At 43.7% G+C, this 16,547-nt stretch overlaps 1 protein-coding gene across 1 annotated transcript in view; it reads left to right on the forward strand.

The window, feature by feature from the left end:
• The window catches only part of Vps35 (Vacuolar protein sorting 35), a 48,042-nt gene that overhangs the window by 11,617 nt on the left and 19,878 nt on the right, over positions 1-16,547 (forward strand). The window contains exons 6-10 of the mRNA XM_084590515.1: positions 78-294; positions 6,151-6,344; positions 9,517-9,613; positions 10,641-10,789; positions 15,491-15,698. Coding sequence (XP_084446641.1) covers positions 78-294; positions 6,151-6,344; positions 9,517-9,613; positions 10,641-10,789; positions 15,491-15,698 — 865 coding nt within the window. The remainder of the gene's footprint in view (positions 1-77; positions 295-6,150; positions 6,345-9,516; positions 9,614-10,640; positions 10,790-15,490; positions 15,699-16,547) is intronic.

The following is a 16,547-nucleotide window of genomic DNA, read 5'->3' on the forward strand; positions in this document are numbered from 1 at the left end:
AAGTGTTTTCATTTCAGTGAATAGTTTTATTGGACAGGTAACTCATGTGGCCATCTTGGCAATCTATTTTTCTATAGAGAAAGTGAAGTGAGTGGAACAGTGAAAGATTCTGTGGACTTTGTTCTCCTGAATTTCGGTGAAATGAACAAGTTGTGGGTGCGGATGCAACATCAAGGCCACTCTCGAGACCGAGATCGCCGGGAAAAAGAGCGTCAAGAGCTACGTCTGCTGGTTGGAACCAATTTGGTGCGCCTCTCTCAGCTTGATGCTGTCGACATGGATCGTTACAGAAAGGTGGGTTATATTTGTGTGTTCACCCTCTTTAAGAGCAGACTCGTTAAAATTGTAAAGTTCTGATCAACACCGCATGTTATCTGTGCTGTTTTTGCTCTTTAGAACGGGAACAACGTAGTGACAAGCATTGTGAGTCAAATGTCGATACTTTCCAATTAGTGTGCGGACTCGTAGAAAGAAAAATAGGTGGTGTATCTTTACTCAGGCTGCTGCATTAGACTGGAGGTCATGCGCGTCGGGCCTTTTATTTTCATGTGAAACCTGTTAGTATATTGTCTTGGTGTTTAAACCCCTTGATAAGTTCTATTGCATCAAGTTTAAAATGATTTTTTTTTCGTTTATTTCTTTACCCACAAGGTGTTTTATGCACTGAAAGTAATGAACAATTATGTCATTAAATCTTAATATGTAGGTGTAGGGCCCCATCATGCGTACATACAGTAGAATCTCGGTGATACGAATCTCGCGGGGTTGCAAAAAAATTTGTATCATCAAAACATTCGTATCATCAAAACAAACGAAAATAAGTATGCTGAAGCATGGGAAAGGCAGTCGCGCATATCTGTTTACGTCCAAGAAGGTTTATCACGGTCGCGCGGTCACAACTCGCCTCTCGCGGTGCACACAGCGTGACAGGTGATCTCGACGTCGGCGACGAGCGGGACGCGTGCTTCCGCGGACTCCTTTCGTCGCATACAGCATGACGAGATGGCGACATGCCAGCCGCGCGGCACCGCAGACTGCTCGCGATGCATACAGCTCTAGTAGCGGTCGCGAAGTCTACGATATGCGGCCCATGCGCGCCCGCCGCCACGTTCGCCGCCGACTACTACTCACGACCGCGCACCGCTGCAAACCTTTTGCGGCATGGAAAATGATCACGATGCCGGCAATCGCGGAGCCAACGATGTCCGGTCCGCCGCGTACACCGCCGCTAGCTACGGTGGTTGCAACGTCTGCGGTTTGTAGGCCATGCGCTGCTGAAAGCTTTTTGCGATGTGAGCCCGACAGAAAATTGCTATGTCGCTGAGGTGCGGACAACGCGTCACCGCAAACTGCTAGTGATATGCACATACAGTGCGGCTGGCAATCGCAGAATCAACGATGTGCGGGTGGTGTATAGTGCTCAAGGTTGCGGTCGCAGTTTGCACGTTCGTATCATGCGTTGTGGTGCGGGAGAGTGTTTGGACCATCCGAAATTTTGCACATTGTACACAATGAACACTGGCTGGGGAGTTTTGCGAATTCGTATCATCCCGAAATTCGTATCAACCGGATTCATATCACCGAGATTTTACTGTATATCACAGGGCAAAAAACCATCTGAATATTACATTCTTTATCTGTTATAACCCTAGCTGACACTGCCGTGCAAAGAAGCCTACATGCAGTCGTCGCTTTTCAGTGATTATGTTAGCTCAAATGCTAGCTCAAAAAGACTTAGTGTCCTTTTCCTGCAAGTTACACATTATATGCCCTTAAAGTATCGGAATCTTGGAAGAACTTGCTAATATTATCGTAATCCAAAAGGGGACGTCAAGGACTTGAAATCGGCCTGCTATCTGTTATACAAGGTATTTACTAAGGTGATTGCATATAGAATCAAGGTAACTTTAGACTTCATTCAACTAAAGATCGAACATGCTTTCATTTCCATAAAGGCTACTTTACTGTAGATCACATCCATATTACGAACCAAGTGACACAAAAATTTAACCAACCCCTATACATAGCATTCATTGATTATGAAAAAGCATTTGACTCAATCAAAACTTTAGCAGTCATTGCAAAATCAGGGTGTAGATGAGCCATATGTTGAGGTACGAGAAGATATCTATAGTGGTTGCACAGCAACCTTAGTCTTCCATAAAGAAATAAAATTCCAGTAAGGAAGGGTGTTAGATAAGGAGATACAATCTCTCTAGTACTATTCACCGCTTGCTTAGAGGAAGTATTCAGAGGGCTGGATGGGAAAATTTAGGGGCAAGAGTTATTGCACAATACTTCAGTAATTTGAGATTTGTTAACCCTTTTGCTGACACGAACGTACCGATACATTTTCGCGCTTCACTCCCACAGTGTTACTGACGTACCGGTACTTTATCGTGCGTTCAAAACTTCGCTCCTAGGCGCGAAGCTAGCGCGCTTGGACTGGCTGTGCCACCTGTCGAATCTTTCTACAAGTTTGTATTTTCGCCCCACGCTGTGTTGGTACATATATATTGAAGAGTATGGAGCGACTGCGCCCACCCCCGCCACCTTCTTTGCTGGGGTGCGCGGTCGCTCTGCGTGCGCTACTCTCTTGCGCTAAGCGATCATAGGGCGCGCGCCTGCGATTACGGGTTCAAGGGTTGTTCTGCCATCTGCCACAGCTTTGTAGGGTTTTACTTTTATTCTGTTGGCGTGTCTGCTACGATGCGTCAAGTTCAGGGGCGCACCGTTGCCTCTGTAATAAGTCAACACGACTCAATCGCTGCTTTCGCTCTCTCTCGCTGCACCCTTGCTTGCGACTAGCAGCAGCAAAGGAGATTGTTTTAGCCTCTTTCCATTTCCCATCTTGATTCCACAACATACCATTTCTCTCCGTTGTGCGGGCCACCGGAAGTGCGTCCTCCGTGCGCGTGGTTACTTTCGGATGGCTGACCGTGCGGGACCTTCGACTGCGGATTGGAGCGATGGCTCTTCTGATTATGAATCCGAGCAGAGCTCAGATTCGGACTCTCACGAAGTATCGAGCAGTGTTTTTTTCTTATAATATCCTCATTTGTCTCATTTATAGTCAGTCTGATGATAATGATGATGATAATTATTAACACCTGCAGAACACTGAAATGTGCACATTCCATTAACTATGCTATTTGTATAGCAATCATAATCAAAAATAAATCGCTATGCTCATTCCCTGAAACCAAGCCTACACAGGGGGTGTGTCACGGCCAGAAACACCTGACAGCGAAAGGGTTTATGATGTTGCCTTGATGAGTAGCTCAGGAGACAAATTGCAAAGAATGATTAATGATCTAGACAAGCAAAGTAAAACGATAAGCTTAAAAATTAATATGCAGAGGACTAAAGTAATGGTCAACAGCATTGGAAAGGAGCAGCAGTTTGCAATGGTAGCAAGGCCCTGGAAGTGTTAAGGGAATATGTCTACTTAGGTAATAACTGCAGATCTGGACCATCACAGAGAAATAACTGAAATAATCAGGTTGGACTGGAGCACATTCGACAACTACTAGGTAATAAATGGCAGGTTACCAATATTCCTCAAGAGGAAAGTATATAACAGCTGTTTCTTACCAGTACATACCTGTGAGGCAGAAATGTGAAGGCTAAAGAAGAGAGTTCAACTTGAATTGAGGATGGAACGAGAAATGGTAGGGGTAATGTTAAGAGGCAGGAAGTATGCCAAATGGGTAAGGGAACAAACTCTTGGTTAATGACATTCTAATAGAGATCAAGAAGAAATGGTCATGGGCAGGTCATGTAATGCAAAGGCAAGATGACCAGTGGTCTCTAAGGGTGACAGATGACTCCAAGGGAAGGCATGCATAGCAGGAGGAGGCAGAAAGTTAGGTTGGTGGATGAGGTTAAGAAGTTTGCTAGGAATCAAATGGATGTAGCTGACACAGGACAGGGTTGATTGGAGGGATATGGGACAGGCATTTGCACTGCAGTGGGTGTAGTTAGGCTGATGGTGGTGGTGATGAAGCTTGCCAGATTCCAAAACCTCTTCAGGAGCATGTTTGAGCACCTATCTTGGCTTAGAGAGGTGGTTAGTTCGAAGTCCACTGCAGGACAATCTCCGATAAAGATGGGCACACGTGTCCTTGACCTGGTGTATGGTTTTCTTGGTGGAGGCTTTGTAAACCCTGCTGCACCGTTGTAGGCCAAGCCATTTTTGAATGACCCCTCAACCTGTTGCACGAGGCACACATTGTTGGTTGTAGCCTTCTACCTGTCGCATCCGGAGGATCTGGCTTCAATCCTGCCCATAGCAGTCATGTTTCGATGGAGGCTAAACACAAAAGGCACCTGTAAGCTGTGCAATGTCAGTGTACATTAAGGAACCCTAGGTGGCCTAAATTCAGTTACTAATCCAGAGGCCTCTACTACCTTGTCTTTCCTAGTCCATGTGTTGTTTCAGCATGTTAAACCCTACAATTTTTAATATTTTCTTAGCTTTTGGGAGATCTAGTTGATGTTCCAGTAATTTCACATCCTGTTTTTGGGAGATGACTACAGCAAAGCTGTGCGTAGTTGACCTCTTTATTGAATGCACAAAAATAGGCGTTGGGCTTACTGTTTTGTCGAAGCTTTTTGCATAGTGTTGAATAGCTGAAGCTTTGTTCTTCTTTGATATTTTAGTAATTTTGAACCGAAGGTGTTTATTTAGTTTTTGTACACCTTGCACTGCTCGATTTACTCCCATGGATACTCTCATAAAATATATGGGGCCAAAAAAGCTTTTCTAGTTTTTGTTATGCTGTCACGTATTGTTGTGATAATAGGCTGATAGGCGAGTGATTGACTGTAAACAGATCATATGGCTTGCACACATTTTAGTGTGGCTGTGTGGTGCTTCTGCAGTGTACACCTGTAGTGTACAAACATGTGAACATAGTACTACTCGCTTTGACTGCTGAAAATATAAATCCTTAATGAAAAATTATAATGGGAATTGAAATCATAGAAGCGCTTTAAGAGCTTTGCTTTCATATTTTGGTTACGTTTAACACCATTTGGCACGTGCAGTTTCTGCTTGCAGCATCATTAAAGGCAGTTGCTAGCAAAAATGCAGATGCTATCAAGGTGACTACTATCCTGCTAAGTTAGTAGGCCCATGGACTGCCCCCAAGTTTTCTTTGAGCATGTTTGAAAGCACCACTGTCATGATTTTGAACTGACTAGTCGTATAAGATTAAGAAGATCAGACATGCCCTGCCGTTGTGGTGCAGTGGTTAGGGCACTCATCTGCCGTGCCCAAGGATGCGGGATTGAATCCCAGCTGCGGCGGCTGCAAAGAAAAGAGTAAGGTGCCATGTGCTGTGCAATGTGAGTGCACGTGAAAGAACCCCAGGTAGTCGAAATTTCCTGAGCTCTCCCCTACACACGTCTCTCATAGCTGGAGTTGCTTTGGGACTCTAAACTCTATAAAGCAACCAGTTGATGAGACATGCTTCGTGAAGGCTGGCACACTAGTAACTTACGCCGATAGTAATGTCATGTCTGTCCTCTCACGTCAAGGGCTCCTAAAGCACATTTATTTTTGCTGGAGGCACTTTCTAGGCACCATACAGAGAAAGCAACTCCTTTCTAGGATCGCCCCTGTTGGGATATTGTTCTTCTTCTTTTTTTTTTTTTTTTGTTTTGTTTTAGCACACTGGTGGGTTTGTACTTGTAGCTGCAGCAGTTTCATTTGTGTAGATCAGCATCTTCAGACCAGCTGAACATATGAACTCTGCCAGCATGTGTCAGATGTGTTTCTGCATTGGTGTCAAAGATTGTGGATTAATCCTCAGTATAAATCTGAGGGCTCCCTGAGGTTATAGTTGATCAATATCTCTGAGTGATCACGGCATTGTGCTTTGTCCGCTATGCTGATTCACTCTGGATGTCCAAAAGCTTGAGCAGAGAAAAAAGAATTGCATAAGACACAGATGAAGCACAGAGCGTTATGAAGTGTTTGAAAAACAATATGAGACGTGAATGTACCTAGTTGTCTCTCTAGAACTGTTTACACTGTGCTAGTTTCATTCTTGTTGAATGTGGTAGTGTAGCTCAAATTGCATGCAGCACCTTGTGTGATCGCTCTTTTGCACAGGTTACATGGTGTTACATCTTTACTTTCACCAGGTGGTCCTGCCGGGTATACTGGAACAGGTAGTAAGCTGCAGGGATGCCATAGCCCAGGAGTACCTCATGGAATGTATTATACAAGTCTTTCCTGATGAATTTCACTTGCAAACATTGAGCTGTTTCCTCAAGGCCTGTGCAGAACTTAGGCCGCAAGTGAATGTCAAAAACATCATCATCTCTCTTATTGACAGGTGACCATCAATTTTTTAAGTGTCATATCAGTAATGGTTTGTTACTTTTCTGTATAAACTTGTTTGGCAGCTAAGCTTGTCTTGTGCATGTAAAGGTACAAGACCCACCTGTGCACCTGTGCAAAAAGTTCCCACTGCAAGTAGTGGACTCGCTAAGGAGCTTAGCTTGTGAGCTGTGGGTTATGAATGTTATTGATACAGGAAATATATGTTTCCATGGCCAAGAGACATATCTTTCCTATGTTTCAGCAGGTAGTACACCAAATGCAGCATTTGAAGAACTGTAAAGCACTCTTTAAGAAGGCAGACTGGAATGAAAGTTGCCCAGCCCTTCAGCCCTTCGTTGTCCTGTGTCCTCTTCTTTCATCATTCTTTTTTTTTTTTTATTTTTTTTTTATGCCCTCTCAAATCACTGCAGTGGCTAGTGAAAGTTTTAAGGTACCGTGGAGACCACTTATAGCGTAACTGCTTATAGTGTAAGACCGGTTATAATGTGGGTTTTCTCAGCCACCAGTTAATTGCATAGGACTCAATGTAAGTCAGACCGCTTATTATGCAGTCGTGCGAATCGAAATACCTGTTAGAGTGCAGTTTTTAATTCCGCTCGGTGATAGCACGGAACAGCAAGTGCACTTTCCTGCGCTGCACCAGGCTTCTCTGCGTGGCATAGAACATTGCATCACGTGTTTAATGCGCGACATAAGCACGTGCAGCATGTGCGCTGCTCGTTTTTTCTCCTTCAGCCTCCACGCGTTGCTCTCATCTTGCACAAGATTGCACAATAGCTACTCTTTCCCCCCTGCCGTTGTCTCTCTTTTCTCCCTTCTATAAATTTGGGTTGCACCAAATTTTGCTGCCATGCCTTCACCGGCACATCACTCTTTTCGTAAGAGTTAGCGGGAAAAGCTCGTTCTAATTGCGTCTTTGTTAAAATTTGGTCGTGCAACGGCAGCACTGCATTTCTTGCGGGGCGGCAAGCTGTGAAACGTCTGTGCGCCACTGGAACAGATGCTCCGCTAGCTTTCTGTGACATGCGGCGAACGATTTGCATGAGGTGTTATTCGCAATGACAGAATAGTCCCGCTGAAGCAAAACGGAAGTATGATGTCATGGGCGGCCACAGCACTGCACTAAACACTAAATGAGGATTCCTTTGTCAGCCTCACTGCAAGCCTTGTTTTCCAACCAAAAGGCCTTGTTCCGAGACTCCTCGCATTCTTTGTAGGAACGAAAAGGGCCAAGGGATGAATTAGCCATACCGTGTGGAGTGTGACTGTGGAGGTTAGCATGACTGGGCGTGCGCTGATAAGTGCATATGTTGTTCTGCGGTGGCGGTCATGGTAATTTTTGTGGTTGTGCCACGTGCGGTATGCTGAAACTAATCTAAGCTTACAGCAGACTTAGTGGGTTGAATTTTGTCCACTGATTGATAAGGTGTTTTTGAAAGGGAAGCTACCCATTGCTAGTAAGTAGCATGTATTTTGACCTGAAAAAATGTTTTGGTTCTAGTGCGATACCGCTTATAGTGCAAATTTTCGTGGCCCCCGTGACCTACGCTATAAGTGGTCTGCACTACCATAGATATGTGTGTGTGTGTGTTTGTGTGTGTGTGTGTGGGGGGGGGGGGGGGCAGAGGAGGAGGGGTGAGGGGTTGCTTTACCTCTTGCAGTGCGTGTGCTTTCTCTCATAATGCTCAAGCTTTGCAGTGAAAACTACAAATGGCATTAAAACTGCAGAATGATGTGGTTATCGGTGCCTGTGTCGTATTGCTTTGCATGAGCAGAATGCAGCTGGCATTGCAAACGTAGAGATTTTTTACTGTTATTGTGTCATGCCTGGTTACACAATTGCCTCGCCATGCTCATGCTGACGATGGAGCCAACGTCATTGAAACAAGGCATCCAGATATATTACTATTATTGGTGTTGTAAAGAGGAATTCAATGATTTTAATGGAAAATTAGCTGCATCATTTTACTTAGGAGGCAACATTGCTGAAGGTTGAACAGATTGAAAAGACTGCACATCATGTGTAGAAGTCATGTTCAGTTCCCACTCTTGGCATGTAGTTTTCTTTTCATCAACTTTGTCTCAAATAATCTCCAAATAATCTTTAATCAAAGCCATGATAAAATAATCTGTCCCTGTGATTTTTTTAATATTAGTGCCTCTATGCTTCTTTTGTATGCATATGCTTATGAGTCCCCCATCCCCCTACCTTCGTTTGTTCATGCCCGAGCTTAGTATTCTTACGGTGACTGCAGTGTAAGAGAGGAGATGCATGAAACTTTACATTGCTTGCTAACTTTTCAGTGCCTTTTTACTCCCCATGGCTATAACAGCGCTGTGGGCAGCTAGGAATAACATTATTTACTTGTTGATTTACACTGCAGTTTTCTAGCTCAGGAGCCTTCTCTGCTGGGTAACACCAGTCTTGAGCTAAAACAGTTTAAATTCTAGTAGCGTTTTAATGCTGTTCGCAGCAGTATAATCTATTGCTTTATCTTTACTTCTTTGGGGCTGTTATGTCGTTGGAAATTGCTTGCCCTCTCCAAAATCCAAAGTCTTTACTCATCTTTCTGGGCAAAACTGAAATTGTATGGTGATGTACAGCCTTTGTTGAATGTTTAGAGCTCAGGAGGTTCATTTTAAGCCACATTATATGGCTCATATTGAATCTCCAGCCTTTCAAATCTCCTGAAGGCAAGATCTCTGGGCCTGCTCCCACCATTAAGGACTTCCGTGACTACTATAGGAGCGCCCCGTGCATGCTTAAGAGCCCATGGCTCTAAACTTTGGACAAAAAACTGTACCAAATTTACTCAAATGTAGCAAGTTTTCTTTTTTACTAATAATAGATGTGAAATATCACCCTCTCATTTTAATCTCATACTGTGCAATGACAGACATATCCCACATTTGCCCCCTTAGTGCTGGTTGACCCTCAACTTCGGAAAATTTAATTTTTTATGATGGTGATACTCATGTCATAGGTACAGAAGCATTCTACACTTTAATTATCACATCTGATAGGGTGCATTATTGTCTCTGCATTTGTCAAATCAAAGATTACATATAGTGATTCTGTTCCTGTGGTGATTAGATTTGTATCTGGAGGCCTCATGTGGTCTCTTTTTTGAGTTATTTGCCTTTTCTTGCTACCCACCTATCAGGTTAGCAGCATATGCGATGAAAGAAGATGGACCAGGCATTCCGAGTGACATTAAATTATTTGACATCTTTTCTGACCAAATAGCACAAGTTATACAGGTCAGTGGTTTTGATACATGTGTTAAGCTAAAAGGTGCATAGCTAACATGAGCACATTAAACACTGACACCGTGAAATTATGGGGACACGACAAGTGCTTACTTCAATGTTTTAATTCTAGGAAGCAAACACACAGAGCATTTTGCTAAGTAGTAGTTAAAAAGTTGAAAAGAGCGCTTGTTGCATCCCTATATTCTCTCTGTTCATGTTTAGCGTGCTCGCTTTGGCTATGTATTCTTACCAACTCGCCCCAATATTTGCGTTAAAATACGTGTTGTGTATATGCCATCAGTTTTCATGCTATAAGAAAGTTTCCTCTTTTTAGAGGCTCTATTTCTTTTTCGTGGGCTGCTAGCTGTAACAGTGCAATTTTTCAAAGTGTGGCTTTTTAGTTGCCTTTTTGAAGAAAAACATGTGCAAATAATTTGAGAAAACTTGGGAACACATGCATGCAGTGACCTCCCTGCAAGCTCTATCATCTGCAGTGATGGCAGACCTGAGCTAGACGAGTAGCTTCATTCCTCTATAAACAAGCATGAGAACAGCAATCTGCTGCTATATTTTGTTACTATCTCCAACTGGCACCTGGTGCATGTATGATTTAGTTTTTTTTGTGTGTGTGTGCATGATGCTGAGGCAGCTTTGTTTATTTCAGTTGCAGAGACCATACGGTATTCTGAAAAAAATTAAAATGAGGGCAACAATGTTTGCCTATTTATCTTAAATTTTTTTTATACTAAATGGATATTCACTATTCATAGGTATTATTTTCTTTGTCTTCAAAAATTTCAGTATTTGTTTGCACACCGTCAATAAAAATGTGAGGCAATTGTGAAATCTTGTTGAAGCACAATTTAAAAAAACAAAACACATCTACCCTTTTTTTTTTTGTCATGACTAAGTCATGTTTAATCTAAAGGCTGCTGCAGCCTTGCTGGGGAAATGTTGAGGTTGCACAGAAAAAGGAGTGTTTCTGGTCTTTCTGATAGCAAAAGGGACCAAAATGTGTGAAATCTTTTTATCTAAGATGAGGCAAGACATGCCAACAGAAGACATTGTGTCCTTGCAAGTCTCCTTAATTCACCTGGCCCTGAAGTGCTATCGAGAAAGAGTGGACTATGTGGACAAAGTTCTCCAAACAACTGAGGAAATCTTTACCAAGCTGGGCATAACCAGGTATGTTAGAAACAATGCTTGCTTTCATGTTCAGCTGAAATATGCTGTGCGGAATGGTGATGCAGTCAAAACCCGCTATAATGAAATTGGCATGGAAAGCGAAAAAATTCACTATTGTGAGAATTTCGTTACCATGAGAATGAGGCAAGACAGAAAAGATACGAAAACAGCCCGCAAAACGAAAATTTACTTCCTAAAGTCTGTTAGCTTGCCCTCCGAGCCTTTCCTTGCAACAGTTTCACTGGTGTTTTCACATTGCAAAAAGTGGTCCATTGCGATGTCATCGTCGTGCGCACCTAGGTATGAGCAAATAGTGTCAAAGGCATCCAAAATGTTTTGTGGGTTTGCCTTTTCTCAAGATCATCGTCTTCGCACATGCTGATGGTAGCTTCGTCGGTCATTTCTTCGTGGACAACTACATCGTCATCCGCTCGAAGAAACTCATCCACACTCAGGCCATCTGGGGTGTAATGTCGACGACACAAATTGCACCCCATGTTTTGGTCAGCGATTGAGGCACCGCGATGGCAGCAGTATCATTGTCAAGGGTTCCTTCGTGCAAATCTTCATCTGCACGCCGAATCTGAATCCGCATGTGATGCCTGAGTGCTAGCGAATCTTGCGTGTTTCAGTCAAGGCTGGAGACGTCGCAACCCATGCAGTGGTCAGCATCTCAGGGGCCATGACAACTCCACGTCGGTGGGACGCTTGAGGCTGAGGTTCAGTAGAAGACACTGGATAAGCTTCTCTCTGTAGGCACACTTAACACTCTGTACACTCTGTATGTTGCTTTGGTCAAGCGGCTGTAGAACGGAAGTGCGCAGTTTGGTGGGGGAAAAAACACCGCACATTTGTGAGCTCTATCTCCTCAATGTGATGGGTGCTACAGTTGTCTGAAAAAAGGCCTACTAACCTGCCTGCCTTTCACATGTCTGCATCGAAGGCCTAGAGCCAGCCGGAAATATAGATCGGGTCATCCAAGCCTTGTAGTTTGCAGTGTATGGATGGGCAGCATGCGGTTCCACTTGAAGCAGCGGGGCTTCTTGCTCCGGCCGATGAAAAGAAGTAGCCGTTTATCGGTGCTGTCCACATTCGAGAACAACAAAATTGTCACTCGCTGCTTGCTGTGCTTTCCTCCGTAGCATTTCTGGCCTTTCAAGTCCAGGGTCCTTGAAGGAAGCAATTGATAAAACAAGCCAGACTGTTCTGCATTGTCATGGCTGCTTACTAACAGAGGAATACTAGCTCAGTACAAGCCCTCTGACATCTACAATGTTGCCATCGGGTCAACGCCTGCTGTTTCTCCAGAAATTACCTTCGCCACAATGTCGTGGCGGGCTTTAAAGTGGCTCAACCAGTGTGTGCTAGCTCTAAACTGGTCATGTTCGAGTATACAAGCGAAGTCCAGTGCCTTCTGCTGAAGCACTTTGCCAGACAGTGGCAGTTTGTTCGCATGCGGTTTGCAAAACCAGGCAAAATCTGCCTTGTCGACATCCAGGAAGGCAGCAGCTGTTACTGTTTTGTTCTGCACACGAGCACCATTCTCGAGCGCTCAGAGAATAGCAGCCTTGCTTTTCAAAATGGTAGAAAGCGAGCTGCACAAAATTACAAACTCATCGGCGATAGGGATCTTTTCAGTCTAACAGAAACCTGTCGATTGCCACACACACGCACGCGCATACACACACATGCACTGCTCAAAGTTGCAGGGCGCCAATATTCGTATACAAAAATGGTGACAGCCACGCAAGCGTGCCGTGGCAGAAGTTCAAGTGTTTAAGCAATTTGAGTGCACAGAAAATGCATTTTAACATTTTTTTAACACTTTTAGTCTTAGTCTGGCAGATAACATGTGAACCGACGTTGCAGCCAATTTCGTTATTGCGGGATTGCTGTGCAAAAACATTTCATTGCCGAGAGATATAAAATGCATTAATTCTTATGGGCACTTGCCGGCGATTTGAAGATATTTCGTTGCGGCGAGAATTTCGTAGTCTTAGGATTTTATTATCGCGGGGGTTCGACTGTATAAATCTGATAGGGTCTTGTAAAATAGCTACCGCATCTGAATTATGTATTGTCAAGAAACAAAGTTCATATACAGGCGCAGGAAATACATTCGCAGGAAATATATTTCTAGCTGAAGGGAATTCTGAAGATGTAATCAGGGAGTTATGAATTCCCAAATATAATTTAATGAAGCCAGACACATTTGTGTGCATATGTATCCACTCAAGCTGGTTCAGTAACAAGAGTGCTCCCATCTCTTGGTTTTCACAGTACACAGTCCACAATTGGCAGCCAAGGCATTTGTGATGTGAATGTAGTGCTTAGTGCTCACAGGTGCGCACTGCATGTAAAAGAGGGGTGATAACAGGGCTTTTACAGTAAGAGTAGGGGCAGTTTTGCTTTTCTGAAAAACTAAAAACCTAGCTGAGTGAAAGCAACTGTAACCCAATCAAAACAAAAAGGCTCTCACTACTATGCACCACTGTTGACACTGTGTAGTGTATAGTAAAACCTCGTTGATATATACCCGAATAAAACGGTTTCTCGGTAACTATGTTAGAAATTTCAACGAATTGTGGACATATAATACGCTTTGCGATCAAAAGACATGTGCTGATGAGCTCTCACGACATGAAAAACTGATCAGCGGCGCACACCAATAGTGTGGCTCACCCGTCAAAGTTGCTTTTCTGCAGTCCCTGGGTGCAAAGGGGCAAAGCATCAAAGAAAGCCAACATATGAGGTGCTCATTACCGTGGAAGCACGACGTCATGAGGTTAAATGTGGTGGCTTTTTGCAGTGCCTTAGGGGCATAGGGGTGAACCATTTGATAACTACAACTATTCACTTGCATACAAGCAGGCCAGGTCTGGGGGGACGCAGCATGAGCAAAAATGCGGTGACTGTAAGCCATCATGTTAACAGGCTTTCCACATGTCTGTGATGTAAGGGTTGATGCAAGGGGAAACAACCAAGGAAGTTATTTTGGCTTGTCATTGCTTTCTACAAACCAGATACAGTAGAACCTCGGTGATACTAATCTCACGAAGTCTCGAAAAAATTTGTATCATCTGAACATTCGTATCATCAAAACAAAATAAAATAAATACATGCAGAAGCATGGGAAAGGCAGTCTCGCGGATCTGTTTATATGCGAGAAGGTTTATTATGGTCGCGTGGTCACAGCTGCCATTCGCAGCACACGCAGCGCGACAGGCGGCCCGTATCTCCGCAGATTTCTCGTGGCGCATATAGCACGACAAGAGAGCAGTCAGCTGCGCGGCGTCGCAGACTGCTCGCGATGCGTACAGCGTGACTAGGGGTTGCAAAGTCTACTATACGTGGCCCGTGCACGCGCACGTCATCGACTACTACTTACAGCCGCGCGCAGCTGCAAACATTTCTCTGCTTGGAAAACGATCGCGATGCCGGCAATGTGCAGTCTGCCCGCCTCCGCGTACTTCTCGCAGCGCGTACAGCATGATAGGAGATGGCGACATGCAAGCCACGTGGCGCCGCATACTGCTTGTGGATAGCGATCGCAGAATCAGCAACGCGCGAGTCCGTATGTGTCTGCCATGTACGCCGCTGCCAACTGTGCGGTTGCGATGTCTGCGGTTTGGGGGCCTTGCGCCACTGAAAGCTTTTCGTGACATGAGCCAACAGACAGTCGCGACGTCGGCGAGGTGCGGACCATTCGTCACTGCAAACTGCTCGTGATGCGTGCACACAGCGCGGCTAGCGATCGCGTAGTCAGCGATGTGCGGGCAGTGCATAGTGCTCGAGGTTGCCATCTCAGTTCGCATGTTTGTATCATCCGTAGTGGCGCGGGAGAGTGTTTGGAACATCCTAAATTTTTCGCATTGTACACAGTGCACTCTGGCCGGAGAATTTCGCGAATTCGTATCATCCCAAAATTTGTATCAACTGGATTCGTATCTCCTGAGATTTGCTGCATATTTCTAAATCTCCTCAGTGCTTAGACAACACAAACATGGACTGAATTCTGCAAGAGCTAAAGAAAGGAGTTGTGCATACTTGGTGTCTGTAAATTCTACACTTTTATGCAGGGAAAGCCTTAATTCTAAATGCCTTTGTACCTCATTCAGCCATTAAAATTTTCAAAATCGGGCAGTTCTGATCATACATTTTGCCGGATAATACTTTTTCCTGCCTTTATTAGGAAAAACCTATCAACGAGGTTTTACTGTATTTGTTTCTTGATTTAAAAAATGGCAGGGGGTACATGTAGCGTATGGCCAGCGCATGCAATAGTGGAAGATAATTCTCAGGTAGGATCCAGGAGGGCCTTTTTATCTGCAAAGTCAATAATTCTGCTCTAGCCTTCACTTGAAATAGTTTTATCATTACCTAAATGAACCTGTACACCTTTTCTGTTTTTTACGGAAGCAGCAGAGCACATCTCTTCCTACATACCTTTGCACACTCAGGCAAAATATGTCTACGTCATCACTAGGTACCTGTGAGGTGGATCTTAAATGCAGGAAGAGCACAACTTGTCACAGGGCATGTTTATATTATGATCCATTATCATGTAGAGTACTTGTTCATAGAAGTGCAAAGGTTAAAGCACGGGGTACACTATTGTGCGCGCTGAGCTTTTGTGTTAAATCTATTTGGCTCCAAGAATGAGAAAAGTTAAACGGTCACTTTTTTTTTCTTTTTTTCAAGGGTGGAGCTGTCTAAACCTGTTGGAAAAGAGCTGGTGCGGCTTCTCAAAATTCCTGTGCAGTCGTACAGTGATTTGCTGACAATTTTGCAACTCGGCCACTTCGGTAGCCTGCTGCAGCTTTGTGACTACCGTGGCCGCAAAGTGATGGCCAGTTTCCTGGTTAACAGTGCTCTCGAGAATGACACACTGATTCCAACACCAGAACAGGTATTTGCACTTTGCATGTTAACTCGTCGCCAGCGACTTCTGTCAAGCACAGGGTCCTGGTTTGATCCTGGCCATTGTAACTGCGTTTTCATAGAGCCAGAATGCCGAACATGTGGTCACACTTCGTTCATAGCTTCTGGCCTCTTAATACAAAAAGGCAGCGTGCTTTCAGGGCACCCAGTTTAAATTGATTGTGTTGTCCTATAGAAATCCCATAACTCAGACAATTACTGTAGTAGCTTTCAGGGCTTGAAATATACCTGTTGATTAGTTCTAATTCAGTTTCTCTTTCCTTACCATATGGACAGCTTTTTATAGGTTTTGGTAGTCTGTGTGCGTGTGTGCATGCATGCCTGGGACAGCTATTTAATTGAAAATTCTAAGCAACACACAAAATGGAAGTAAATGTGCTTTTTAGGTGTATTAGTTAGAACAACAAAATATATGTTGCAATGAAAATATTAATCACCAAAAACAAGATCTTACAAAAAAAAAAAAAATTGAGGTTGTGAAAATACACTTGTGCCTAAAAAAAAATTTTTTTTCTGAAATATACTATAGATGTTGAGTCTTTTATTGGCTGCTTTCTGTAAAAGAAACAAAATTTCTGTCTTGAACATTAATTTTCATACATAATAAATGGACACTCAAAACAAGGCCAGCAGTGAAAATGAAACTAACCAGCATGCAGTCGTCAGTGTTCTATGCTGGTTTGAGTCATCGCTATCATAAGAGATCTGATGGTAATGGCAACATTTTCAGACTCGCTGCTGCTGGGGTTGTCATAAAATCAACTGCAGACAAAGTAAAATTAGCATCGTTTTTGAGCTGGCTATTCTTGTTTTCATC

This window comes from Amblyomma maculatum, chromosome 1, assembly GCF_055883805.1.
Source record: "Amblyomma maculatum isolate TAMU_Amacu chromosome 1, ASM5588380v1, whole genome shotgun sequence".
Taxonomy (NCBI): Eukaryota; Metazoa; Arthropoda; class Arachnida; order Ixodida; family Ixodidae; genus Amblyomma; species Amblyomma maculatum.